Raw genomic sequence first — 25,266 nt, forward strand, 5'->3', positions numbered from 1 at the left:
AATGTACAAGTTTAATTAGAGAATTAGTCTGATTTCTATATCAATATATTAAAACTGTGTTCAATTTATGAACTGTCTTTAAAGCATTTAAAATATATCGACTTAATAAATAGAGTGTGCCTCGGAAGAATACTTTACTTTCATACATGAAGGACATAAAAATAAAAATGTAAATATAAAATATGTTTTGCCCTTAACGGGCAATTAGCAGTTGGTAAATTTAAGTTGAATAGAAAAGATAAAAACACAATGAACAGAAAAAAGCTTATCCCCAATTTGAAAGGCATTTCAATTTCGCCAAGTGATTTGTTACTTTATATGTTTTTAATTTTTTTTTTTTTTATTATTATTATTTTGATTTTTTCTTTACATATTTAGTACTACTTTGTTATATTCTTGTAACTAGGCCAATCAATCAGTTAATTAAGTGACTGTTGAACATCCACTTTCAGGAACAATGAGAATGTAAATGCAACTAAACAAAAGTTAAGAAATGCTTATAGCCTAAATATATGGTATACGGAACGATCAACACACTTACTGGCCATTAGACTGGAAAGCCAAAGGAATGGGGCCCAGCAACTCATTTGTATAAAGAAGGGTAGTAAAATATTTCCTGTAACCGAACCCAAACGGCCGAATGTCATGATCAGCAATAGAACCATTGTTCTGCAAAGCATAGCCATATTAAGCCTTAATTAGTTAATTAAAAACTACAGTCATACCTCATCAATGTAGGAAACACGACCACACACATGCCAATAACCGTGGACGCACAAATGCCCATGACCGTCAAATAGACCGCGGCTATAATAAGCGTTGCCAGCGTCGACGTTGCAAAGTAGAGACCACCCACCAGGAAAGTGCATATAAAGAGACTGACCTCTGTGCAGGATAAACAAAAACAGTGGCCAATAAACATATGCGAATTATGCAGACTCACTTAGTATGTGGTTGGCGACACCGCGAATGCTTAGCAGGGGGAAGATGAGCAGGAATCCAACTAGGCCAATGCCTGCCACAATTATGTTATCCCTATATGTTTCCGGTTGCTGATGCTATACGTGTTGGGTTCATTACTTTAATGCTTGAAACTTTGGTCAATAGACCGCCTACCTACTATGTCGCATTCCTCCCTCGTTGCGGTCGTACCGTTGCGCCGCAACAAATTTAGTCCCAGGACCGCGCACATACTCCTGTCGCTGATTCCCTGCACCTCAAAGGTATGCATTGTGGCAAAGATCTGTGGCAGCCATAGGCGCACCGAATTCACGCTGTCAATACATAATTACTGAGCAATCATAAGCGAGGCATGTTATAGAGATGGACGCGTGACATGGCCTTAAGTGGACAAAAATTTCCCAAAGCTCACGAATAGTTTTTTTTTTTTTTTAAGATTAATAGTAAATTTAAATCTAATACAGTTTGCGAAAGACGTCTAAACAATTGTTATACAAAATTACTATGGAAGCAAAAAAAAGTTACGTATATGATTTTTACTCCTGACTCTACCTAGTAAAAAAAAACCTGAACTTGAAAAAAAGAAATATAAGGAGCAATTAATAGTAGCTGTACAAAAAAAGTTTCTGCTAAATCTCCTCCACTATTTATCTCAACTAATTATCTATGCAAAAATAAATAATAATAACTAATATCTTCGAGAGCCTTTAGATATTATGATATATCCACTTGGCACTCTGATATATGAAATTGTTAAATTGATTAATAATATTGAAAATTTCTGTGCATGTTACGCGCCCATTTCTAAAGCGAATTTACCACATGATTTGGCAAAAGTGCAGGCAATACACCCGCGCGGATAATCCCAGATAGGGAGTGGTACACATGGGCTTCAGCTGTTTCAGGCCATCGATAAATTTACGCTTGGTTTTACGGAAGCGCAGCGCCACCGAGTCACGTTTGCTCGGATCCTGAGCCTCGTCGGTTCGCTCGGGCGTGGCATCCGTCAGAGTTTTGATCTAATCCAGTTTATATCGGATGTATAGGCATAAAAGCATAAATTAAAGGCTTATAGCTAACTCACCGGATAGGTGTCGCGGCTCTTGCGCTTATTCACCGCATAGATGCGCTGCAGGGAAGCCAGCGCCTTGGTGTAGTAGCCCTGGGACATGAGAAACTTGGGGCTCTCGGGCAGAAAGATGTGCAGAAAGCCACTCAACAGGCTGGGCACTGAGGTAAGCGCCAAAAAGACCTGCCAAGTGTGAACTGTATAGGTAGATTTGACTCAAGTTAGATTTTGTTAATCAGCATATCATTAATCAACCTACAGCGCAGAGTTCCAACTGTAAAGTAAATGTGCACTGGCAGCATAAAATAGGCCATCGTTGGCAATGTCAGGGCACCGATGGAAATACTTAAGCCGACGAACAGCATAATATAGTGCCTGTGCTGCCTGCCATGGAATTCGGCCAAATAGCTGACAACCACCGCAAATGGACCGCAGATACTGTAGAGAATCAAAAATAGTTTGGATAAGCACAGTATATGCGATTGGCTCGATACCCACACTAGTCCATCGAAGAACTTGAATAACATCAGCTGCGAAGAGTTTTGACTTAGGGCCGAGCACAGCACACAGATACCATCAATCCAACCGCCAGTGATGAGAACCAGGCGACGTCCCATCGTATCCGCCACAAAGCCCCACGGTATGGCCGAGATAATCATGCCTGCAGAACTGCATTAGAATTTTTCCTATATGGGATTTATATGCGTTTTATATGCTTTACCTGCATAGGTCACAGCATTCATCAGACCCTTGTCCAACACGGTCAGCTTCAGCTCACACTCAGCTGTTGGCATTACGTACGACATGGACGAGGCAGAGAAGACCATGGCCGATAGACAGGGCATGGCACAGATCATAATGAGTACATTGAATAGCCCAAAACCGCATTCGGCAATCGCCGTCTCGAAATCCGCAATTTTGTCACCCGAATTTCCTGCTTGAGCCATCTGAATCGTAAGTATATATATATATATGGGCTTGGTTTTAACCAATTCCCACTAAAATTGACAAAACTAATTTAGAAAATAAATTGAAGGCTTTCTAGATTCACACATTTAAAGAATTATATGTTTGTGCTTACCCAATTAACTGATCGAAGATAAAATGTTTATGAATATACATATATACGATCAAGATAACTAATTACGTTGATCCAGCCATGTCCACAAGTTGTCTATCTGTATAAACATTCCAATTTTAGAAATCACATCAACTTAGGAATTTAAACTTGAAACACAAGTATATTCCGTGTATCACATACATAACATCGATATTATGTATGAAGTAGCTTCAATGTCATCTCTTATTCCTGAAATATCAAAATAATCGGATAATAAGTCCCGGCTATTGCCAAATAACTTGGCTAAATAAAGAAAGAAAAGCCACTGCCTCGCAGCTAGATTCAGGGTATCTCAAAGTCGGTCACTGGGCACGTCAGTTTTTTTTTTTATTTTCATATTTAACATTCTGCACAACCAAATGAATTAATTCCACTATTCAATCAATTTCGCATCGTTCGTGCCGCATTTTTTCGAGCGCACTGATTTCCATACAAGATTCTCCTTAACTCCCGAAATAATTGGTGTTAATGAGATTGGCATATTGATATTTTCCATTGGCTTCGTGCTTATACTCATCGTTTTTGTATTTGTTTATTTATGCTCATGCACTCAAACATTAAACTTCGCTGTCGGGCTTATTTTCCATATTTATCAAGTGAGTCCATAAATGAATTAATTAAACAGTTTGATAAATAACATTTCTGGGATTCCGCAATTAAATATAATTTGCATAGGCATTGACTGCAGCGCAACTTTATGTGGATCTATAATATATGCAAGAGTATATGTCCATAATCCCTTCAATATCCAATCAGCGATATAAACTTAAATAACTTAAGCGCTCAATATGAATTTCCTAGAAATTATGTTTGCATGCAATACTAATTTAAATGCATACAAATTTAATATATAATATTATTTTTTTATTTCAGCGTAACAAGCTGACATAATAAACAAAATGCAGAAGCACAATATAATAAGCCGATGAAGCAGGAATTTCCGTAGCTATATGCAAATTTATTCATTTATAATTTTAATAAAAATATACAACAAATATCTAACTTAGGATCTTAAGCCGATCGGCAAAATAGCTTATGCAAGAGTATAAAAATGTTCAGAACTTATCGTAATATTCAATTGAAGCAAGGATTAGGAAGGATTTACATTTAAATTTGTTAACAATCGAATAAAAAAAACTTGACAGATATTTTTATGCATGCATGTATATAAGTTTATTTCACAGTATATATTTATAAGTATATATATGCATTTGATACGACAAAAGACGAACGCTTATTAACAATAAACTAAACGGAAAAATAACACTTCCATATAAGTATAAATATTTACACGCTAAGTTATACATACAATACTTTTTACAAGTTAAGGACTACAGAAAAATAGTAAAGTGCAATTGTTTGTAATTGAATAAACAATCGTTATAAAACGATTCAAAATGCAATTCTAAAAGCCGGACAGTATGTAAACATTTAAGAAAAGGCCGCTTTTGTGGGATTGGGAATGAAAATTGAGAGCACGCCAGCAACTGTAAATAAAAATATCAAAAATATGTTTAAAATGCAATTACGACAATAAGAAAAATTCTAATTTGGCAAACATACGCAACATGACGGACGCGACCATCACAAAGGGCGGCACACAGCCGATTTGTATTAAAACCGGAAACAGCAGATTGCCGGAGAGTGCGCCCAACCGACCGCACATCATGGCAGTGGCCACCACCAATGAGCTATAATATAAATAAATTTTAGTTATTGCATAGATCAGTACGTGGAAAAGTGTATCTTACCGCAACTGGGTGGGAAAGAGCGCTACAACGGCGCCCAACAGAGAGGACACGGCAATGCCCGCCACAGTGACAAAGGCCGAAGAAATTATAATTGTCGAGATACTGTTGATGGACCAATAGAGCGCTAGGCCAAGGACACCCGATATGAATAGACCGTAAGCTACAAGAGAGATAAAATAAAAAATATGAAAAAATGAAGAAAAGAAAAAAAAAACAAGAAAGAGTGCTCTAGACGGGAGTGCCCATTCACAAGACACCCTGAATCTAGCGTCGAGCTGTCATTAGAAGCTTTCGCATCTTTCTCTTGTCATATGTATGTCCACACACACACACATCAATCTGTAGCATCAGCTCTGCTTCGGCGTTCCTAAGCCACATACTATGAGACATGCAGTCGTGTTAATATATACGCGACTTACTATATTATATTAAATTATATTATCGGTGTTAACTGTTCGATTCTAAGGACATTTGTAGGGCCCAAATATGGCAACCAGATATATTTATGTAACGATAAGCAAGGGTCTACCGTTAATGAAGGGTTATGAAGGGGAGTGTCAAAAAACTGAAATATTCCCAATCTGTTTATACTACTTATACGAGAACATACAAACAAAGTTTGATGCATCCAGCTCTTATAATCTTCGAGTTGTCACTTAAATCCCACTATTGTGAACCCGGAAGGAGATAATTGCTATGGCAACTATATATTGTATAGTGATCCTGCTGGCAGCAAAGAGATATGGATTCATTCGTACATAGTTTTCCCATCTTTGATTTTATACAAGAATACTTATACGCAAATCGTTACTTATTTAATAAAACTTGTAAAAGATATACAAATGTAAATATACAAATATATTTTTGTTGGTGCTAGAGTAAATATAAATAAAATTTAAATAAAAATAATATGACTTACTTAGCAAACGCTTGGCACCAGCCATACGTATTATAGCTCCAGCAAAGAAATAACCAGCAAATCCACAAGCCGACACGATAATGTTGTTGATATACATATCCATAGATATCGTTTGGGGCTGTAAGAGAGACAGACAGAGAGAAAGTTAGGGTTACAACGGCTGAAGAACGCAAGAAAATAAAGAAACAGATCCCTTAACTAGGTTGAATAATTGTTCGCACCTCAGAACAGGCATTATTGTAATCCGTCAAGGTCTCAGCTGTTTTATTGACGCTGTACTCAAGTATGGTGCACATGCTGGCGGAGTCATCATCATTGGCATGCGCAGCCTCATAGTTGGCCATTGATGCGAACAACTGGGGCAGCCAGAGACGTATGGTGTTCATGCCCAGAAATATGCAGAACTGCATCGTGTAGCAGTGCATCGAGAGGCGCAGCAGGGGCTTGTGGAACATGGGCTTCATCTGTTGCATGCCGGCACGCAGACTCTCCAGCAGAGTGCGCGAGGGTCGCTTTGTGGCTGCCTTCACCGGCGGCTTCTCCTCAATCGTGTAGATAACCTCATCCACCTGAGCATCGCGACTGGGCACCTCCATAACAAGCGTTTTAATCTGTGGGGTTCAGAAAAAGAAAAGATCAACTGTCAAACTGTATCATACTAGGGCGTAAATATACCCACTGGATAGGTGTCCTTTGGCTTGCCCGTATTGATCTGGTAGATCTTTTGCAGCACCAGCAAGGCCTCCGCATTGCGGCCCTGTGCCATTAAGAATCTGGGACTCTCTGGCATGAAGCACATTATGAGACCGCTTATCAAACTGGGCAAACCGCATATAAACAAAAAGATCTGCCAGTTGTGAACTGAAATAACACAAAATGCATTAAATAAAAATGTCATAAATACACCCGTCGTCAACTTACTGTTAAGACTGCCAAAGAACACAAAGTCCCAGTCCCGGGGAAAGGTGGCCCAGGCCAGCAAGGGTAGCAGCAATGTGGAGGCGCTTGTTATCATACCCACAACCATCAGCACATGAGATCTGTGTTTGGGTCCATGCATTTCCGTCAGATACGTAAAGAGCACAGCTGCCGGGCCGTTGACACTGTAAGCCAACATAATCTCTGAACTAATAAAATAGATAGCGCCAGTTACTTACATAAGGCCACCGAGAAACTTGAACGTCACCAGCATTATAAAGTTTTGGCTCAGCGAGCTGCCAAACACACAAATCGAGGTCAACAAATAGCCATAGACGAGCACCTTGCGACGTCCCTTCGTATCGGCCAAATAGCCCCAGGGTATTGCCGATATAATCATGCCCGCATATGCACAAGCATTCAGTATGCCCTTATCGGTTAATGTTAAATGAAGATCACACTCGGCTATAGGCAGAATATACGACATCGTCGACGACTCGAACATATTCGCACAGGTCGCAGGTATTGCCATTATCAGTAGGATTAGATTAAAGCGTCCAAAGCCAGATGCTATCATAGCCTTGTCAAAATCAGCTGGCTCATCCTCTGGAGCGCCGGCTGAGGCTACCGCAGTGCTGTTGGAATTGCCATCTGTATCGGCATCGGAGTCTGCAAATGTTTGGATTAAAATATTAGCCCATAAATTCTATTGTAATTTGTATTATTTTTTTTTTTGGGTATCCAGTTGTGCAGTTTTTTTTATTTTATTTTTTATTTAAAATAAATAATAATATATGCTTTTTAAAGAATTCATCAGCATTATTTTTTGATATCACTTTAATATAATGCAATTTTTTTTCCATTTTTGCTTTATCTTTATAATTTTAAATGTTGATTTTTTTTTATCTGATAAAACACAATTTAAAGATGTCTTTTAGTTATCTTCGATTTTAATTTTAACAAGTCATTGCTTAATTTTTTTTTTTCATTTCATTTAAATTTATGAATATTAAAAATATTAACCACCTTTTGCTTTGTCGCGGTTGACACTTTCAATATTGTTCTCGGCCATATTTTTGTACTATACGATTCCTTATGGTTGTTATGAATATCACAATTTCTTTTAAATAAGTAATTTATGGCACCAGTCAATTAAAAATGTCCCGTTTCGTTAATTGAAATGCGCATTACAATTAATATACTATATAGTTATTAATTTATCACAGATGTTTTTCACGATTTCCAAGCACTTCGAGCACTACGCGTGTCAGCTTGCAAATGATTCGCTGTTATGAATGACACTAGGTTTTTATCAACTTGTGCAGTGGAAAATTGAAGATTCATTTAAATTTTACACTTTCTTATCATAGATTTCACAGCGTCAACTTGCTTTCGTCGGCGCTGCCATAAAGATTATAATCGCATAAAAATTTATTTAACCCACTAAAAACGTTAAATTTAAACTCCCCTACACAATCAGCTTATTTACATTGCATTATATTATATTATATCGAAAAATGTAAAAATGGGTTATGTGGGGCCCACGAAACCAGGTGTGCAGACCTTGTGCCATAGCTATAACTAAATTTTTTTATTCATTAAAATTATATATATTTTGTGAGAAACGTTTTGATTAAATTCGTATTTTACAAAATCTAAATTAATTGGACAACTACAATTCTTGGCCCAACATGGGCTAAACTCAACAAGTATTTTTTCTAGACATTCTCCAGTCTTATGCAGACCCTAATCAACGCTTAGCTAATCAGTGAGAGCCCCAAGCAATGATAAGCTATAAGGTAGCAACTACGATAGCTTTGGATAACTGACGATTTGGTGGGGGGCTGGGGAACACGTGTTAAGCACGGCGTGTCCTGACTTAGCAGTTATGAATGTTTACCAAACTACTTACATGATTTGTTTATTAAAGAATAATAATAGCCATAAAAATATAAATGAATGGTTGGCCGGGCAACATTATCATTATTAAAGATACGTCACCCAATTGTGGATAGTAGCTTGGAGCTACTTATGAGAAGACGTACGACAGATTCTGATGACGAATGCGGCACATTTTACGTTTCGGCAATGACTGTCAGAAAGAAGAATTTACAGATTGCAGCTTAAACGACGCTTATTTCAATGTGCATTATAAACATGTCATAGAAAATATAATAAATTTATTTCTTATACTTATAATTATGGTACAGTTCTTTATTTTATATATTTCAGGTAAGCCTAGGCAGCTTTGCTAGACTGACAATATATCTCTCCAGCACATATATATATATGTATATATAGATGTCTGTGTCTCAGTCAATGGCATCCACCAGCTTGCACATCATGCGATCATGCTGATAGCTTGGATCGTTTTTAGCCGCCGCATTTGAATCCAAGGGGTCCACTTCCATTTTGACTTTGGCGCCGCCATTCTCATCCTCGTCAAATAGCGTGGGCAGTGCAGAGAAGGCGCTGTTGACAATATCACGAACACGTTCCAAATGCTTCTGAAAACGCGTAGCCGTCTCGACGCGTTGCCTTTTCTGCATTTCCATCATCACACGCAAAGTTTCGCGAGCCTGATGGGGTCTGAACTCATTTAATAAATGATGCATATTCACAAAGAGCAGACTCAGGTCATCAATCTGTGCATAGGAAACATATCAATTAGATATAAACAACATGGACTTATCTACATACTTTCTCTGTACGCCTGGGACTGTCTGGATTTAATATCAAAAAGTCAATAAGATCCAAAAAATTGACGAGCAGCGAGTGATTCAGCTTCTTGAGCTCCTTCCGACGGTCAAAGTGAATGGGTATGAGACGTTTGATGTTCTGCGATTCCAGAGAGCGTATCATCTCGTCGTTGTTGTACTGTATGCCAAACATGCTGTACACTTCATGTTGTGATGGCGGTGGAGGCGGCCGCGGTGCCCGATTTCTCCTTATGTTCTCCTCCGTGTAGTTGCTGATGTACCGCTCCGGCGGCATAGGCAAACTAGAAACCTGTGTTTCAGGGGTCGACATCTTGCGCGTCTATTTTTTTAACCGGTAGCACTTTTAGGATGTGTTTATTTTATTAAAAACAAATAAAAAATACATTGATGGCAGTGTGACCGTTGGCGAAAATCAGTAAAAATACCCAAATAAAAATACCAAACCTAAATCGAATTAAAATACCAAATTTAAGTTGGTGCCAATTAACAAATTCTTTATTATGATTCCCAACACATTTTGCTTAAATTCCTGATTATTTAATTTGGACCTTCCAAAAATACAATTTTTTATCAGATGCTGCACTTATATAAGGTAAGCGATGGTGCCAAGCCAGACCACCATAGGTTTTCAGAGGCGACTCAACTAGGGGCACCGTAGACTTTGCCACAAAAACTTTCAATGTAAGATCCGGACGACCAATGCTGGCCATTGCGATCTCTGTGCTGCCTGGAGCGAAGCGCACAATGCGACCGCCATCTTCGTGCACCTGCTTAATATCGGCTGGGACAAATGGACGGCTCAGATCCCAAGTGACAATATCTCCGCCAGCCAAAGCCGTTACAAACAGCCTGTTGCTGTTTGCCCAATCCGCGGACATTAGCGGAAATTTCGGCGATTCAACGGACACAACCGTTTGCTTGCTGCGCACATTATACAAATGGATAATACCTAAAGGCAAGTGTGTTAAAAGATGCTCCAATAAACAATCATAAATAAACCATACCACGCTTCTCAGCCACAAGCACTTTGTTGGGATCCTCTGGATGGCTTTTAATTGAAACGCCCGCCGATGACAGGCAGAAGGTGATAACGTTCTCAAAGGTCGTTGTGACGTTCCAAAACTTGCAGGTGAAGTCATCGCTCACAGAGGCTAGCAGCTCGCCTTCGCAGACCCAGGCAATGTCGTTTACATAATTGCTGTGTCCTCGCAAGGATTGCACGCTGCTGAACTGATTTAGGTTCGTGTGGAAAAGTGTCATGCCGCACTTCCCAATCGATGTGCAAATGGTTACTTTGTTTGGGGTGCAGTTCAGAGAGGTATCTGGCGAGAAGGCGATTTTGTGACAGCGGGCGTCTTCGTCTGGTATCTCCATGTCCTGTAAATGATTCCATACGAAATCGCCACTCTCCTCCTAAGCATAAAAATGGATGATAATGGATATACTTTATTGTTGTATTTCTGGTACTTGCCGGCAAACTAATTAATATCAACGAGAGATGTTTTTGTTGAGCAACACAGATCAGGTTGTAGGCAAAGTCGTTTTCGCATATTTCGTAGCAACTGATGGCTTCGCCCATCAATATGCTGTGATCGGGATCTGTTACTGTTCGCATTTTTATTTATATTATTAATAATTGTAAAAGATGCAACAAATTGCCGGCGCCAATATGTTTACGCATGTGTTGAACAATTTCGCTTCAGATTGCCACAAGTTGGCAGCCTTGCGACATGACAACACTCATGTTAGATAATCGACGCCAACTTCAGTTTTTTTTTTTTAAATGGTTAACAACACTGCTCACAGCAAGCGTAGCCGAGTTCGCTTTTCAAACATTCACTTCCTTTCTTTCTGTTTCAGCGTCTGAAGTGAACGGACGTCATGGTGAGTCTAGCTCCGTAAAAATAAATAATAAAAAATAGAGAAATTCTTTAAAATATAAGTAAAAGATTAAATATTTACGATAAATGAATAGTGATATGCAGTGAAAGCATCGGTTAAAGTATCTTATGATGCTTAAGTGAATTTAGTTGTTTATAACTTTTGACACGTGTGTGCAACTATGCGTACATAACCTCAAAGAAAAAAAAAAAAATGAAATTCTCGATAGTAAATGCCTTAATAATCAAGTAATTTTGTGAAACTTCCATTTGCAGTCTCATCGTAAATTTTCTGCACCTCGTCATGGCTCCATGGCCTTCTACCCCAAGAAGCGCTCCTGCCGCCATCGTGGCAAGGTTAAGGCCTTCCCCAAGGATGATGCCACCAAGCCAGTGCATCTGACTTGCTTCATCGGCTACAAGGCCGGCATGACGCACATTGTGCGCGAGGCTGATCGCCCTGGATCAAGTGAGTAATCTTTCTTTTTTTTTTTAATATATTTATATCGAATTTTCCATGATGAGAAACAGTTAAAATTTTTATGGTTAGAACACAAATGATCAACTGTGATTATGACTTAACTAGGGCGGACTGATTTGCATAAAGCAAAACCCTGAATTTTTGGTCGCCTGAAAAACACGTGCTTAACCTCAAAATTCATTTTTGTTTTACAGAGATCAACAAGAAGGAGGTCGTCGAGGCTGTGACCATTTTGGAGACGCCACCAATGATTGCCGTTGGCGCCGTTGGTTATATCGAAACGCCATTCGGTCTGCGTGCTCTGGTCAATGTCTGGGCCCAGCACTTGTCTGAGGAATGCCGTCGTCGCTTCTATAAGAACTGGTATGTAACAAAATGTCGGACGCACTTTTTTTTTTCTTTTTAAATGGTCGCACGCGTTGCAAGTTGCACGTGCTGCATGCTGCTGGATGATGATGAGATGGTATCTGAATGACCTTTGTCGAAAAACCTACTACCATTTCTGCTGCCTTCCTTCTGATCGCAGTTGCAATACAAGTTGCACTTGCTGCGTGTGCGATGCGGACCATTATTTAGACGTTAACTAACTTAAACGAAACTTATAAAGTTCTTGGATCAGTTCGCTGAGAGAGCTTTTCAAATCTATGCAAGTCGTGTGAGCTGCATTGACCAATAATGTGTCAATTGTGAGTAAGCACGTCATGGAAGATGTCATCTCCGCTCGCTTTCAATTGCGATGAGGTGCGCTTCCCGTTTTATCTTTCGCCCGCACAGACTTGATGCAGCGTTCGATCGATCGACTCCTCGGCTCTGTATTAATTCGCAACGTCTCCAAATTCGTTCCAATCAGGTACAAGAGCCAGAAGAAGGCTTTCACCAAGGCCAGCAAGAAGTGGACCGATGATTTAGGCAAGAAGAGCATCGAGAACGATTTCCGTAAGATGCTCCGCTACTGCAAGGTCATCCGCGTGATTGCCCACTCGCAGGTAATTATGCTCAATATGGATTAGTCTATTACTGCGCGACGTCCTTGGTCTTGTTGTGCCGACTGTGCTTCGCGGCCGGTCGGTGCGCCTGGCCTAAAAAGCATTCGCGCTGTGCCCCTCAATGCACAGTTCATGAATGCAACGTCGCAGATTAAATCGCCCTTCGGGTGGCGATGCTTGATATATTCCAGTAACGGTGCGCAGCCGCTCAGGCGATGAACGCACGGTTAAACCATATCACGCACAGTCCTAAAATATTGCAATACATTTTTTGGTAGTAACATTTTATTTACTCTTGTCGTACAGATTCGTTTGATCAATCAGCGCCAGAAGAAGGCGCACATCATGGAGATCCAGCTGAATGGTGGCTCCATTGAGGATAAGGTTAAATGGGTGCGTGAGCATCTCGAGAAGCCCATCCAGGTCCGCAATGTGTTTGGCCAAGATGAGATGATCGACTGCGTTGGTGTTACCAAGGGTAAGGGATTCAAGGGTGTCACCTCACGTTGGCACACCAAGAAGTTGCCCCGCAAGACGCACAAGGGTCTGCGCAAGGTTGCCTGTATCGGTGCCTGGCATCCGTCCCGCGTGTCCACCACCGTGGCACGTGCCGGTCAGAAGGGTTACCATCACCGTACCGAAATCAACAAGAAGATCTACCGTATCGGTGCCGGCATCTATACCAAGGATGGCAAGGTAAGCACACAAGATGATTTCATTTAATTCTCTCGCTCTCATTTTTAATGATGATAAAACCTTTAAAAATATTGACATCGAAGAAAATAAAAAAGGTTGATTAACCGTGATTTTTATAATGATAGGACTGATAATATTTGACCCAAGCCATTTTTCTTTTCTTAGTGTTCCACTTGTCTAATATATATTTCTCTGCTTTCCAATTTGCAGGTCATCAAGAACAATGCTTCCACAGAGTACGATTTGACCGACAAGAGCATCACGCCCATGGGTGGCTTCCCCCACTATGGTGAGGTCAACAACGACTTTGTCATGATCAAGGGCTGCTGCATTGGCTCCAAGAAGCGCATCATCACCCTGCGCAAGTCCCTGCTGCGTCACACCAAGCGCTCGGCTCTGGAACAGATCAAGCTCAAGTTCATCGACACCTCGTCCAAGATGGGTCATGGTCGCTTCCAGACCCCGGCCGACAAGCTGGCCTTCATGGGTCCCCTCAAGAAGGACCGTCTCAAGGAGGAAGCAGCTGCCACCACCAGCGCTGCCGCCGCCGCACCTACCACCGCCTAAGCTTTGGCGCAATCTTTGTAAAACATCAATACAAAATACACTTGTTTGGCTTATAGCTGGCTTCTACCGTCTGCTTTGCGGTAGAGTCGGCGCAATAAAGAAATGTGGTTTTGAATAAGCTAATAACAACTTAAAAGCAAATTGTGTATATATTTTGAGTTTATAAATAGCTAAACGCTCTTTGTGTAAGATTGCCTTGTATATAAACGTATTTATATGTATGTGCACATTCTTCATGTGCTGATAGTTCGTAGTCGTCAATTGGATTGGATAGCTTAATCATAAAAGTGCCATCTCCTTAAATCAAATCTCATTTTGATAAACGACAGATGCACCGAGTTATCTACTGCACATTTACTATGGCAACCCACAAGAATATAGCGTAGTATGGATTGCATTTTTTATTACGGTTTATCGATTATGTCATGATATTACACTTCAGATATCAATATAATCTTCTCTCTCTATATATATATATATATGTGATAGACCACTCCTTAGAACACCTTGATATCAGGAACAATCTTCTCGTTGTCGTAGATCTCCTTGGCGTAGCACAGATTGGGGTAGTCGAAGGCGGCACCATAGCGATTCTTGCAGCCCGAGGTGGCCTTATCGCCGGGGGTGTACACGGGCTGACCAATCACGTTGGTCGTGGCAAAGTTGCAGGTCAGCACAAAGTGGTTATAGTAGTCGCGAGAGAAGCGCACAGCGGCACAGCCCACATGGGTGTTCTTCTCGGACACGGCAATGGTGAACTTGGCCACTTTCTTGTTTGGCAAATCCTCTGGGAAGCTGGCCAGAATCTCGGGCGAAGCATTGACACGCTCGGCAAACCAATTCTCAATCTGCTCCTTGATGACCTCCGCATCGGTGTACTCGGACTCGGCACCGCTGTAGCTGAAAATGGCATTGTTCTGGCCAGCGTAGGCGAAGCGTTCGGTACTGCGGCACTTGTCTGGCAGTGACTGGCAAGTCTTCACATTGAAGAGGGCCAGATGGGTCAGCTCCTCGCACCACGTCATCTTTGCCATGCGTGCAGCCTTGGGCAGACCTTCGATTCCACCTCCGGCAACCTTGTTGCGCAGCTCATTGAACAGGGTCAGGATCAACTTCTCGTGTGGCTGAATGTTCACCACACGCACATCCTTGGGACATTCCTCACTAAAGTTCTGCAAGGCATTTGTGCTTAATTAGGGAGCTGGAGCGGATTAGATACTTACTCCTTTGTTATTGCAGCCTATGTGCTTGTCCAGGCAAGTGGGCAAGGCGCAGTAGTCAACTGAAGCGACTAGGCCGACTAAAGCTGTGGCCAGCAGTAGGAACGCGGATACTTTAGAGAACATCTTGTATGCTGGTTGTTGTCTTGCAACTGAAGAATGGCCACGAAAGTAGATCAATTTATACCCGACCGGGCTCCATTAGGTGAACAAAGAATCACACATGTGTGGGGTTATTACCAGGTAGTGAATCGATTCGCCAATGGCCGAGCACGCAGATGTTCGAATGGATTTGATTAAGCAGACATTCCTACTAAGCCCAGTTGTTATAATATACAGCTCAAGTTCTAAATAAACATGTATGCAAGCATGTGTGTGTGTGTGTGTGTGTGCGAATATGCCGTGATTCTAGGAAGATGTGTATCAAGCTTCTGTAACTGCTGTCACTCGGCAACATAAGTAATCCCGGCGCTATAAATAAGCGACTGTTTCACCAGTCAATCATCAGTTAAGAGTGAACCGTTGGTAAACACAACAGCCTTAACAATGCAAGTACTTCTCCTGTTGGCTCTCCTGGCAGGCATTGCCTCCGCTGTGGACTACTGCGCCTTGCCCACTTGCCTGGACAAGCACATAGGCTGCAATAACAAAGGAGTAAGTATCTAATCCGCTCCAGCTCCCTAATTAAGCACAAATGCCTTGCAGAACTTTAGTGAGGAATGTCCCAAGGATGTGCGAGTGGTGAACATTCAGCCACACGAGAAGTTGATCCTGACCCTGTTCAATGAGCTGCGCAACAAGGTTGCCGGAGGTGGAATCGAAGGTCTGCCCAAGGCTGCACGCATGGCAAAGATGACGTGGTGCGAGGAGCTGACCCATCTGGCCCTCTTCAATGTGAAGACTTGCCAGTCACTGCCAGACAAGTGCCGCAGTACCGAACGCTTCGCCTACGCTGGCCAGAACAATGCCATTTTCAGCTACAGCGGTGCCGAGTCCGAGTACACCGATGCGGAGGTCATCAAGGAGCAGATTGAGAACTGGTTTGCCGAGCGTGTCAATGCTTCGCCCGAGATTCTGGCCAGCTTCCCAGAGGATTTGCCAAACAAGAAAGTGGCCAAGTTCACCATTGCCGTGTCTGAGAAGAACACCCATGTGGGCTGTGCCGCTGTGCGCTTCTCTCGCGACTACTATAACCACTTTGTGCTGACCTGCAACTTTGCCACGACCAACGTGATTGGTCAGCCCGTGTACACCCCCGGCGATAAGGCCACCTCGGGCTGCAAGAATCGCTATGGTGCCGCCTTCGACTACCCCAATCTGTGCTACGCCAAGGAGATCTACGACAACGAGAAGATTGTTCCTGATATCAAGGTGTTCTAAGGAATGAGAGAAGGGGCGCATTAATAGTTGATGATTCACAATTTCGAAATGTAATACAAAGCCTTTAATTTAATAAAACAAAAATGCATTTGAATGAAACATAGAAATAACGACATTAAAACCCCTTTCTATTTTGACTTTTAAACAAGTTGGCAGTTCCAACGAATTGAGTAAAAAAATATGTTACGCGAGGCGCTGCGAATCGGCAGCAGGCGCAGCTACAGCTACAAATCTGTGCGTCGTCCTAATCTTAGTGCGGTGTCTGGCGCCAAGCATGTGGATGTGCAGGATAAGCAAAAGCCGGAACAGACGGTGACCACACAGTCTGATGGCAATGGCAAGACTACTCTGACCAGGCAGCTGACGGCCAAAATGCTGGCCACGGGACCGATAACCGTGGCGGAGTACATGCGCGAGGTGCTGACGAATCCGCAAGGCGGTTACTACATGAATCGGGATGTCTTTGGGCGTGAGGGTGACTTCGTAACATCGCCGGAAATTTCACAGATCTTCGGAGAGGTGATTACTGTGCACTTAAACTGGTCCAATTTAAATAATAATAACGTTCCCTGCTGCTAGCTTGTGGGTGTTTGGTTGATGAACGAATGGCAGAAGCTGGGCAGCCCATCGCCTTTTCAGCTGGTCGAGTTGGGACCAGGACGTGGCACACTGGCGCGCGATGTGCTCAAGGTGCTGTCCAAATTCAAGACGGGCGCCCAGTTCACCATGCATATGGTCGAGATTAGTCCGTTTCTGAGCAAGGCGCAGGCCCAACGGTTTTGCTACAAGCACGAAACGGTGCCGGATGAGGCGCAGCTGCCATACTACCAGATTGGCACCACGGCCAGTGGCACCCAAGCATATTGGCACCACCGGCTGGAGGATGTGCCGCCGGGATTTTCGCTGGTGCTGGCGCACGAGTTCTTTGATGCGCTGCCCGTGCACAAGCTGCGGCTGGTTAACGACCAGTGGCAAGAGGTGCTCATCGATGTGGCCCAGGCTCAGAGCACGGGCTCAAAATCTGCTGATTTTCGCTACGTTGTATCCAAGGCGCAAACGCCAGTTTCGCGTTTATTTAAACCTGTGCCGCAGGAGACGCGCAACTACCTGGAGTACTCGCTGGAAGCAGAGCGCCATGTGGGCATTCTGGCGGAACGTTTGGAGCAGCACGGTGGCATTGCGCTGATCATGGACTACGGCCACTTTGGCGATAAAAAGGACACATTTCGCGGCTTCAAGCAGCATGCACTGCACGATCCGCTGCTGGCGCCGGGCACAGCAGACCTTACAGCCGATGTGGACTTTCGGCTCATCAAGCACGTCGCGGAGACGCGCGGTCACATTCACTGCTGTGGCCCAGTGCAGCAGGGCGACTTTCTGAAGCGCATGCAGGGCGAGGTGCGCCTGGAGCAGCTGCTGGCCCATGCGCTGCCCGAGAATCAGAACATTATACGCTCCGGCTATGAGATGCTGACCAATCCCAAGCAAATGGGCAGCCGCTTCAAGTTTCTGGCCATGTTCCCGGGCGTAATGGCTGACCACCTAGACAAATATCCTGTGGCGGGCTTTGGATAATATAACTTTTGTATTTATATATATATATGTAATCTGTTCTATACATGATCTACTGTTAATGTTTCAATCGAATGCTATTTCTTCTGGAATGCTGCGTTAATGGTCTGCATCTCGGCACTGGTGAACTGCAGCACAGCGCTGATGGCGTTCAACATGTGACGCTTGTCATCGGCATCCCGAGTGACAATGAAGCTAATGATGACGTTCTTTAGGTACTCCAAATTGGCGCCTTCGCGCGTCTTGCAGCGCTCCAGTCTGCAGTGGAAGAATAAAAATGAAATAAGCGCGCGCTGGATTTTCCTGGGGTCGCGACTCACCTGTCCACCTGCTCCTCGAGCAACTCGATCTTCTCGTGCATCTCCTGCTGTGCGGTGACCTTGTCCTGTATGGCCTTGCGCAGCGTGGACTCGGCCGCATATTTGGATTTGCGTAGCGTTGTGATTTCAATGTCCTTTCGCGCCAGCTCATTGGCATAGTGTAGCATGTGACAGTTTTCGCTCATGGACAGCTTTTTCGGCTTCACCTTCAACTTTGCCTCGCGATCTCCGTCCACTTCAACACTGTCTGCGTCCGAGGAGTAGCCGAACGCTTCACTGGCCTCTAGGGGCGATGTGTTGGGCTTGTGAAACACCTCGAAGGAGGTTTGCAGCGTCTTAATCTCCTGCTCCTTCTCGTCGAGCAACTGTAATGAACGCTGCCGCTGCTTTTGGAGCAGCTGCTCCAGCTCGTTAAGCTTGCAGCGCGTTTCGTTCTCCAGCTCCGCTTTTGCCTCCTGCCACTTGGCGCGCTCGTTCTTGAGCGCTAAACGCATCTTGTCGCCCTGCTGCTTCAGCTCCTGCTCGGCCTCATCTATATTCCGATTGAGCACCTGCACCTTGTCCTGCAGCGTCTGTATGTGCGTCTGTTGCAGACGAATCTTCTGTTCTAGCTGCGAACGCTGCTGCTTGCCGTTCTCCAGCAACTGCTGCAAGCTTTGCAGTTGTTGCTCGCAGTGCACGTGGGTATCGGTGGTTGCGGACGCATTGCTGCCGCCCAGCACCTGGCTGAGGTCCATTGGATTGGAAGAGTGCGCATTGGCATTGGCCAGCAGCTTCTTTAGGCGCCCAATTTCATCCACCAGAGCACTCATGTCAGCGTCGCTTTCGTTAAATAGTCGCGACGCGGGCGCTGGGCGGGTTTGAGCCTGCTCAAGCTCGTGCAGCTGCTGCTTCAGCGCATGTATGCTGTCCTGATCCTGTTGACGCAAGCGATCGTAATTTCCCACCGTGCTGCTCAGCTCGGCTAGGCGTGCCTCCAAATTGGCCACTCGATCCTCGTGCAGTGCTGCCTGTCGTCGACTTTGCTCTTCGGCGCGCAGCACGCGTCGCTGCTCCTGCTTGATGGCCACCGAATGCTGCTCCTTGAGCTGCTGCATTTCCTGGCGCACCTGCTGCAACAGTGCGCTGCTGTCTGTGGCCGCGGCGGCGGCCGTCGATTGGTCCGCCTTCGACTGGCATTGTTTCAGTTGGGCTCGCGCCTCCTTCAGTTGCAGCTGCAGCTCCCGCAGGCGACTGTTCTCGGCCTCGTTGCTGGCGAATTGCGTCTTAAAGTTGTTCAGCTGCATCTCAATGTTCTCCTTGAGGTGGCGCTCATCCGCATACAGCTTTTGTAGCTCACGCAGCATTATCATTTGATTGTTGGTCTCCTTTTCGCGTTCCTGTCGCTCGACGATCCACTTGGCCTTCACCTCATCCACGTCATTTTTAGCACGCTGCGCTTGCTCCTTGGCCTTGGCGTGCAGCTCCTGTATGTTCTGCTCCTTTTGCGCTATCTGAGCGCGCAACTGCTTCTTGTCCGCCTGGAAAGAGGCCTCCATGCGCGACTTTTCCGCCGACAGCGTGGCTAGAGAGTTCATCAGCGTTATGATCTGCGTCTGCAGCTGACCCCTTTCATCGTTGCCAGACGCATCGCTGCCATTACTAGTGCCAGTGGCAGTGGATTCATCGGCAGCATCCCCGCTGGCTTGGCCATCGGCTGCGACAGCGCCTGCGCCAGCACTTGCGTCTTTGACGCCCGTAGCTTCCGCATGCGCCGCCAGGCTCGTCTCTAGTGCTTCCTTCTCCTTGAGCAGCCCCTTGTATGCAGTGACCACGTCTGTACTTTCAAATAAATAATAAATAAAAAATATTTTTACTGCGCCATGGATTTACCCTTGAGTCGCTTCTCGTAGCGCGACAGTTGCTCCTTCTGCGTGGTCACCAGCGCCTCCAGCTCGCGCTGTCGTTTATCCATGTCGCATAAGTTCCAATCACAATTATAAACAAAGTTTTCTGCAACTCAAAAGCGAATTTATTTTTTCTCTCGTGGCATTTTGATACACATTTAACTAACATGAAAGCAGCTGCGACTTGATACCCTGTACCAAGCCCGTACGCTGGGGCGCTCTGTTATGCGGTCTAGAGCGTGTTATTTCGAATTATTTTGCGCTAAAAAAGCATTCAAAATATACATTTACTACGTGTAAAACATATGTAAACATCTGATATAATGGGTTGACAAAATTTGTTAGGCATAAAAATGAGAAATAAATCATTTTCTATACACATAAATGTCTTCCAATCCATTCCAGTTCTCGCAACACAAAAACTGCTTTTACTTATTTCGAAAAACTAATATACCCCATTTTATTTTCCCGTTTATTTATGTCAACAGCTGTCGGTGGTGCTGCCAACTAGTTTTATTAAATTACAACTTATGCTACACTTTTCAACGGTTATTCATCGCCTTCCTCTTTCATCATTTTTTCGATTAAACGTTTGCGCTCCTCAGCTTGGCGCAGCTTACGCATGACCAAGTCCTCGTAATCCCGTGTCGTTGCGCTGCTTGGCGTCGTTGTGGGCGTTGTTGGCCGTGATACCCACTGAAAGTGCAATGGGTTCCCTGGATTGCCTTTCTCATAGGCCAGCACCATGTCGCAGGCTTCGCGTGTGCTAAGCTCCACCATGGCACGGCCGCGTATTTTTGTGTTCATGACCAGAGCCACAACCTCGCCATATTTCTTGAGGTATTGCAAGAGCTGCTCGTGCGTGTAGCCGCCGTTGCTGGCATCGTTCTTATCCGCCTTCCATTTAATCTTTATGCGATGTTGCGCCGAGTCGAATCCGGCTGTTTGTTGCTTCTGCTGGAGCTGCTGTTGTTCATTGTAGTTGCGTTTAAGCTGCTCCCGCATTGCCCGCTGCTCCTCCTCCAGAAGCTTGGAGCCCTCGCGTCGCAAGCGTTCAATTTGTTCCTGCAGCACCTCCTCATCGCTCTTACGTATTGTGCTATACGGCTGACCAGCTTGCTGCTTGTCTAGCGCGGCCCGTTCTCGCTGCTCCAGTTCCTCCTTGAGCTTTTGTCTTTTGCTGTCTAGCTGTTTGGTGCGCAACTCTGCGGCCTTTTTTGCCTTGAGTACCTTGTCGTAGGCGGCGCGCGCAGTTACATCAGTAAGTATTTCCAGCGCCTTAGACAGCTCATGAAAGCGTTCCGCCGCTTGTGGATTGTCGGGATTCTTATCCGGATGGCAGTCGAGAGCGCGTTTTCGATACGCTTTGCGTATTTCAGCCTGCTCGGCTTCGATGGATACACCAAGCAGGTCATACAGGTTGACATCACTATACTTCTTGTTGGCCATGCTTTTAACTTTTTAATTCAGTTAAACCACCAATTCGCAAACGCTTGCGGTTTGTTTACAAACCGGCTAGAAACGCTTGCATGCCAGCTGTTATTTGTGACAGACTGGCAACCCGACGACCGTAAAGTGAGGCCCATTGGCATGCATCCCGTTTGCATTGTATGACTGATATCGCATGAGTGAGCGCTTGCAAGCCATTCAATAAGGGGCGGTTGTCAGGACTCTTATCAGGATAGGAGTCGTGTGCGCTTTTTACTTGCAATGTATTAAGGCAAAAATTTTAACAAGCGTTTTCGATTTGCTTACAGTCCGAGTAGAAATGATTGCAGATCAGCTGTTCTTAGCGACAGTCTGGCAACGTCGCAACCGCAACGTGTGGGCTATTGGCGTGCGTCTCATTTGTGTTATATGAATAATCAAGCATAATGCAATATCATAGATAGCAAGAGAAAGAGAGAGCGGGGACAGAATGAGTATCTACCACGACGAGGTCGAGATTGAAGATTTCGAGTACGACGAGGAGGAGGAGATGTATTACTATCCTTGTCCCTGCGGGGATCGATTTCAAATATCCAAGGTAAACGCGCATCAAAAACCAACTTTTGGCTGTTACTAATAGACGTTTTCTGCTGGACAGGAGGAGCTTATAGAGGGCGAGGAGGTAGCCACTTGTCCGAGCTGTTCGCTTATCGTTAAAGTTATATACGATGCGGTAGGTGTTTATCCATATAACATTAATAAATAGCTGCTTAACAGTAACATTTTAATTCATGTGAACGTCAGGACATGTTTAAAGCGGAGGAGGATGAGTCTGCGGCGCTTAATGAAAAGCTAAGCGAGTTGAAGCTGGAGAAAAATTAAGCCTCCAGTTGGTAATTAATTTGTATTTAAATAGGTTTTTATTTGTATACTTCCCTTTATTGTAAATAATATGCTGACTAGTAAACAATTAGATTAAAGTACACCTTAGCGAAAAAAATGTTTGGTTTGTGTACACTTTTTTGTTTAAATATAAATTGTTGTTTTAATATACAAATAAACTAAATATGCCAGACAGCCAATAAGCGCACAGATGGTCAGATAATTTAAGATATATTAACTGTGCTCCATTTAACGTAGCTTGTTCTTCTTATTGACTGATCAGCTTAAAATAAAAGTCAAATAAATATATTGCACTGAGCGCTATTCGGCTAGAAATGGTTGAGGTGAGCGCGTTGTGTTCAATTTGAATATATAAATTTTGAAACAGAAGGAACTATTTTAAGTACGAGTTGTGTGGAAATGTAAATAGTTACATGGAAATCGTGCCTTATGGACTGTGCTCGCCTTCACTTTCTGCTTATCAATTAGAAGTTCGACTTAAATATAAGCTTTAGATATTGTTTCAAGTCATGCAGCTTTTATAGAGAGCGTACTCCTTCAGCTATATTTGAATATACGCATAAATGCCGGCATGTAGGCGAAAAGTGGTTCATGTGCTACAGGGGGTAATACTTTGTTTCTTGAATGTGTTGATGTGCAGGTCCATATTACTGTTCCAGCCATGAACCAGTGATGTTATTTGGAGACTTTAGCTATAATTAATAAAAGACTAATGAGTGGTGTTAACAATACACATAGAAAGAATCACACTCACCTTAATGTTGAACTGCTTCAATGTGCTCTCTAGTGCCATGGCATTGCCTGAGAAGTACGCGGCAATGGCATTGTGCAACAGAATGAGCTGCTTGTGCATCACTTTGATCTGCATGGAGTTGGAAATGTATTCGCATTAGTTTAACATATATAATAGGCAGCTAACAAAACTTACGCGATTCTCATCGAGAAATTGCATTTTGATGGCTACATCACCACGCAGCTTTTCGTATTGATCCTTGTGATGCGCATAGCTGCGCTGGGTCTCTTCCAGAGAAGCCGCCGCTTGGGTTATTTCTGGCTTTGTGTTCTCCAGATCCATTCGATAGGCATCGAATTCAATTCTGCAAATATTAATGAATCAGTTGTAGGCATAATTTATGCTATATAGATTATATGGCTTTATCGGCCTACCTAGCCGTCTCGTATTGTCGTATCGTTAGGAGGGTATCATCTATGGTCTTGTTGCATAACGTATTCACCGATGAGATGAAAAAGTTTAACGCATTCAAGAGTAATTCGCCATTTTTGGTCAAGTTTCGTTGCGTCTCCGAATTGCAGATGAACTCCTTCTGCAGTTCGGGATTTTTTTGTGCCAAATCGGCGAAGGCGTCTGCCAGTGATTGCTGCGACACCACAACGTGTTGGAAATGTGAGCTGAAGGCGCGCGTCAATCGTAAAATGGACAAATATTTTCGTTGGGTCTCGCGCAGCTGTTCGATCTGCGCCTCCAGTTCCGAGTCGACGGTGCGCTGTGATTTCCCCAGCTTCTCGAGCATTATCTGACGCGTGCACTTATACGTTGATATGCTCCAGTTCTTGATGCTATCAATCTTGGAAGCACTCGTCCGTATCAGGCTGCTGCTGCCGTCTGCTGATGTTAGGAAACCGTTGCTCACTTGTGGACTTATAGGTGACATGGGTGTGGTGGGCGCTGCGGAAGGAATGCCGACACAAAATCGAAATGTTATCCACGAATCATGTATGTATAAGGATAAGCGACACACCTGAATGATTTCGTAGTGGCAAACTGGCGGACGTACTTAACGGGATGCCTGTTCCAATAATGTGACTGCTGGCGCTGCCGCTTATCCCCATCATTCCCAGGCTGCCGCCTTCCGTGCCAGTGTGCACGGCACCGCAGCTGTCGTTCATCGATGGTGTGTCTTTAAGCATTTCATGTATGCTGCGCTCACGTTCCGCCATGCTTGCTTTCCTCGTTGCCTTATCAGTGCGTAATGTACTTTAATTGCACCAGAAAAATCGTTCACTGAGTCTGAGGGGTAGCGACAGAGACGAATTGGCTTGTAGTTGGCTACCGGTGCACTTAAATCGATATCATACGGTAGATGAAGCGTTCTAAATTCTTTATTGTATGTTGTTCACAGCAAGAAACACTATTTTCAAATGCAGCACTGCCGCAATTACAATTTATACAATTTAAATTTGTTTGAGCAAAGAAAAAGCATAGAATTAAAAAGGACGCGGTGTGACCGACTGGCAGACCATGCGAAAATACCACATTTTCCACATAAAAGACGTGAACACTTGACGATTGCTTAAATTTCAATAAGGCACAATTATTTTTTACACGGGCTATGCTGAGCAATATCAAAAGTTTAATATGCCATCAAAATAAAGGAAATATTCTATTTGTGTATGTTAGCTTGTTGCAATAATGTAAAATGTTAGATTATCTTAATTTAGAAATGTGGCAGCACTGATTATGTTCGAGCG

The 25,266-nt window shown here is 43.6% G+C and overlaps 12 protein-coding genes and 2 non-coding genes across 18 annotated transcripts; 6 read left to right on the forward strand and 8 right to left on the reverse strand.

The window, feature by feature from the left end:
* Positions 1 to 339: 339 nt before the first annotated feature.
* On the reverse strand, positions 340 to 3,051 carry LOC6629733 (synaptic vesicle glycoprotein 2B). Of its 4 annotated transcripts, XM_002053573.4 has the most exons (10): positions 2,751 to 3,051; positions 2,528 to 2,690; positions 2,289 to 2,467; positions 2,045 to 2,226; positions 1,780 to 1,979; positions 1,121 to 1,274; positions 944 to 1,058; positions 726 to 885; positions 542 to 669; positions 340 to 475 (listed from the first exon to the last, which is right to left on the reverse strand). In XM_002053573.4, exons 1-10 carry the CDS (start codon positions 2,974 to 2,976, stop codon positions 420 to 422), a joined length of 1,563 nt encoding a protein of 520 aa, XP_002053609.1. In that variant the 5' UTR covers positions 2,977 to 3,051; the 3' UTR covers positions 340 to 419. The 4 variants fall into 4 exon arrangements, 3 of the variants coding, with proteins under 3 accessions (XP_002053609.1, XP_015027508.1, XP_015027507.1); XM_015172022.3 differs by lacking the exon at positions 2,751 to 3,051 and having other exon boundaries at positions 2,530 to 2,669; XR_011416186.1 differs by lacking the exons at positions 340 to 475; positions 542 to 669 and having other exon boundaries at positions 1,117 to 1,274; positions 2,751 to 3,050.
* A 1,143-nt stretch (positions 3,052 to 4,194) lies between these two features.
* Positions 4,195 to 8,017, reverse strand: LOC6629732 (synaptic vesicle glycoprotein 2C). The gene is made up of 9 exons (XM_002053572.4): positions 7,764 to 8,017; positions 6,977 to 7,406; positions 6,741 to 6,922; positions 6,499 to 6,680; positions 6,041 to 6,430; positions 5,820 to 5,937; positions 4,901 to 5,060; positions 4,713 to 4,840; positions 4,195 to 4,636 (listed from the first exon to the last, which is right to left on the reverse strand). The coding sequence occupies exons 1-9, from the start codon at positions 7,807 to 7,809 to the stop codon at positions 4,581 to 4,583; spliced, it is 1,692 nt and encodes a 563-aa protein (XP_002053608.1). The 5' UTR covers positions 7,810 to 8,017; the 3' UTR covers positions 4,195 to 4,580.
* Positions 8,018 to 8,897: 880 nt separating this feature from the next.
* Positions 8,898 to 9,864, reverse strand: MED7 (mediator complex subunit 7). Its single transcript, XM_002053571.4, has 2 exons — positions 9,438 to 9,864; positions 8,898 to 9,382 (listed from the first exon to the last, which is right to left on the reverse strand). Exons 1-2 carry the CDS (start codon positions 9,765 to 9,767, stop codon positions 9,050 to 9,052), a joined length of 663 nt encoding a protein of 220 aa, XP_002053607.1. The 5' UTR covers positions 9,768 to 9,864; the 3' UTR covers positions 8,898 to 9,049.
* A 60-nt stretch (positions 9,865 to 9,924) lies between these two features.
* On the reverse strand, positions 9,925 to 11,162 carry Nup37 (nuclear pore complex protein Nup37). Its single transcript, XM_002053570.4, has 3 exons — positions 10,929 to 11,162; positions 10,462 to 10,870; positions 9,925 to 10,406 (listed from the first exon to the last, which is right to left on the reverse strand). Exons 1-3 carry the CDS (start codon positions 11,070 to 11,072, stop codon positions 9,991 to 9,993), a joined length of 969 nt encoding a protein of 322 aa, XP_002053606.1. The 5' UTR covers positions 11,073 to 11,162; the 3' UTR covers positions 9,925 to 9,990.
* Positions 11,163 to 11,236: 74 nt separating this feature from the next.
* On the forward strand, positions 11,237 to 14,208 carry RpL3 (ribosomal protein L3). 2 transcript variants are annotated; one of them, XM_002053569.4, is made up of 6 exons: positions 11,241 to 11,341; positions 11,614 to 11,806; positions 12,013 to 12,181; positions 12,669 to 12,804; positions 13,111 to 13,500; positions 13,711 to 14,208. In XM_002053569.4, the coding sequence occupies exons 1-6, from the start codon at positions 11,339 to 11,341 to the stop codon at positions 14,065 to 14,067; spliced, it is 1,248 nt and encodes a 415-aa protein (XP_002053605.1). In that variant the 5' UTR covers positions 11,241 to 11,338; the 3' UTR covers positions 14,068 to 14,208. The 2 variants fall into 2 exon arrangements, with proteins under 2 accessions (XP_015027151.1, XP_002053605.1); XM_015171665.3 differs by lacking the exons at positions 13,111 to 13,500; positions 13,711 to 14,208 and having other exon boundaries at positions 11,237 to 11,341; positions 12,426 to 12,710.
* LOC6629729 (small nucleolar RNA U43) lies at positions 11,855 to 11,937 on the forward strand. The gene has a single exon (XR_049135.2). It is a non-coding gene; the product is annotated as a small nucleolar RNA U43 (small nucleolar RNA).
* Positions 12,265 to 12,342, forward strand: LOC6629728 (small nucleolar RNA U83). Its single transcript, XR_049134.2, has one exon. It is a non-coding gene; the product is annotated as a small nucleolar RNA U83 (small nucleolar RNA).
* A 242-nt stretch (positions 14,209 to 14,450) lies between the features above and the next one.
* LOC6629724 (antigen 5 like allergen Cul n 1) lies at positions 14,451 to 15,450 on the reverse strand. The gene is made up of 2 exons (XM_002053568.4): positions 15,291 to 15,450; positions 14,451 to 15,239 (listed from the first exon to the last, which is right to left on the reverse strand). Exons 1-2 carry the CDS (start codon positions 15,411 to 15,413, stop codon positions 14,565 to 14,567), a joined length of 798 nt encoding a protein of 265 aa, XP_002053604.1. The 5' UTR covers positions 15,414 to 15,450; the 3' UTR covers positions 14,451 to 14,564.
* Positions 15,451 to 15,781: 331 nt separating this feature from the next.
* On the forward strand, positions 15,782 to 16,788 carry LOC6629723 (antigen 5 like allergen Cul n 1). Its single transcript, XM_002053567.4, has 2 exons — positions 15,782 to 15,941; positions 15,993 to 16,788. The coding sequence occupies exons 1-2, from the start codon at positions 15,834 to 15,836 to the stop codon at positions 16,665 to 16,667; spliced, it is 783 nt and encodes a 260-aa protein (XP_002053603.3). The 5' UTR covers positions 15,782 to 15,833; the 3' UTR covers positions 16,668 to 16,788.
* A 19-nt stretch (positions 16,789 to 16,807) lies between these two features.
* LOC6629722 (protein arginine methyltransferase NDUFAF7 homolog, mitochondrial) lies at positions 16,808 to 18,309 on the forward strand. The gene is made up of 2 exons (XM_002053566.4): positions 16,808 to 17,186; positions 17,247 to 18,309. Exons 1-2 carry the CDS (start codon positions 16,848 to 16,850, stop codon positions 18,240 to 18,242), a joined length of 1,335 nt encoding a protein of 444 aa, XP_002053602.1. The 5' UTR covers positions 16,808 to 16,847; the 3' UTR covers positions 18,243 to 18,309.
* Positions 18,234 to 20,754, reverse strand: GCC88 (GRIP and coiled-coil domain containing 88 kDa). Its single transcript, XM_002053565.4, has 4 exons — positions 20,613 to 20,754; positions 20,432 to 20,551; positions 18,560 to 20,375; positions 18,234 to 18,497 (listed from the first exon to the last, which is right to left on the reverse strand). Exons 2-4 carry the CDS (start codon positions 20,511 to 20,513, stop codon positions 18,317 to 18,319), a joined length of 2,079 nt encoding a protein of 692 aa, XP_002053601.1. The 5' UTR covers positions 20,514 to 20,551; positions 20,613 to 20,754; the 3' UTR covers positions 18,234 to 18,316.
* Positions 20,755 to 20,899: 145 nt separating this feature from the next.
* On the reverse strand, positions 20,900 to 22,155 carry LOC6629661 (dnaJ homolog subfamily C member 17). The gene has a single exon (XM_002053564.4). The coding sequence runs from the start codon at positions 21,892 to 21,894 to the stop codon at positions 20,995 to 20,997; it is 900 nt and encodes a 299-aa protein (XP_002053600.1). The 5' UTR covers positions 21,895 to 22,155; the 3' UTR covers positions 20,900 to 20,994.
* Positions 22,156 to 22,236: 81 nt separating this feature from the next.
* On the forward strand, positions 22,237 to 22,978 carry Dph3 (Diphthamide biosynthesis 3). The gene is made up of 3 exons (XM_002053563.4): positions 22,237 to 22,471; positions 22,532 to 22,606; positions 22,678 to 22,978. The coding sequence occupies exons 1-3, from the start codon at positions 22,364 to 22,366 to the stop codon at positions 22,753 to 22,755; spliced, it is 261 nt and encodes an 86-aa protein (XP_002053599.1). The 5' UTR covers positions 22,237 to 22,363; the 3' UTR covers positions 22,756 to 22,978.
* Arfip (ADP ribosylation factor interacting protein arfaptin) lies at positions 22,771 to 25,196 on the reverse strand. The gene is made up of 5 exons (XM_002053562.4): positions 24,537 to 25,196; positions 23,944 to 24,463; positions 23,705 to 23,873; positions 23,531 to 23,638; positions 22,771 to 23,468 (listed from the first exon to the last, which is right to left on the reverse strand). The coding sequence occupies exons 1-5, from the start codon at positions 24,733 to 24,735 to the stop codon at positions 23,424 to 23,426; spliced, it is 1,041 nt and encodes a 346-aa protein (XP_002053598.1). The 5' UTR covers positions 24,736 to 25,196; the 3' UTR covers positions 22,771 to 23,423.
* Between the last annotated feature and the right edge of the window lie 70 nt (positions 25,197 to 25,266).

Source organism: Drosophila virilis, chromosome 2, assembly GCF_030788295.1.
Source record: "Drosophila virilis strain 15010-1051.87 chromosome 2, Dvir_AGI_RSII-ME, whole genome shotgun sequence".
Taxonomy (NCBI): Eukaryota; Metazoa; Arthropoda; class Insecta; order Diptera; family Drosophilidae; genus Drosophila; species Drosophila virilis.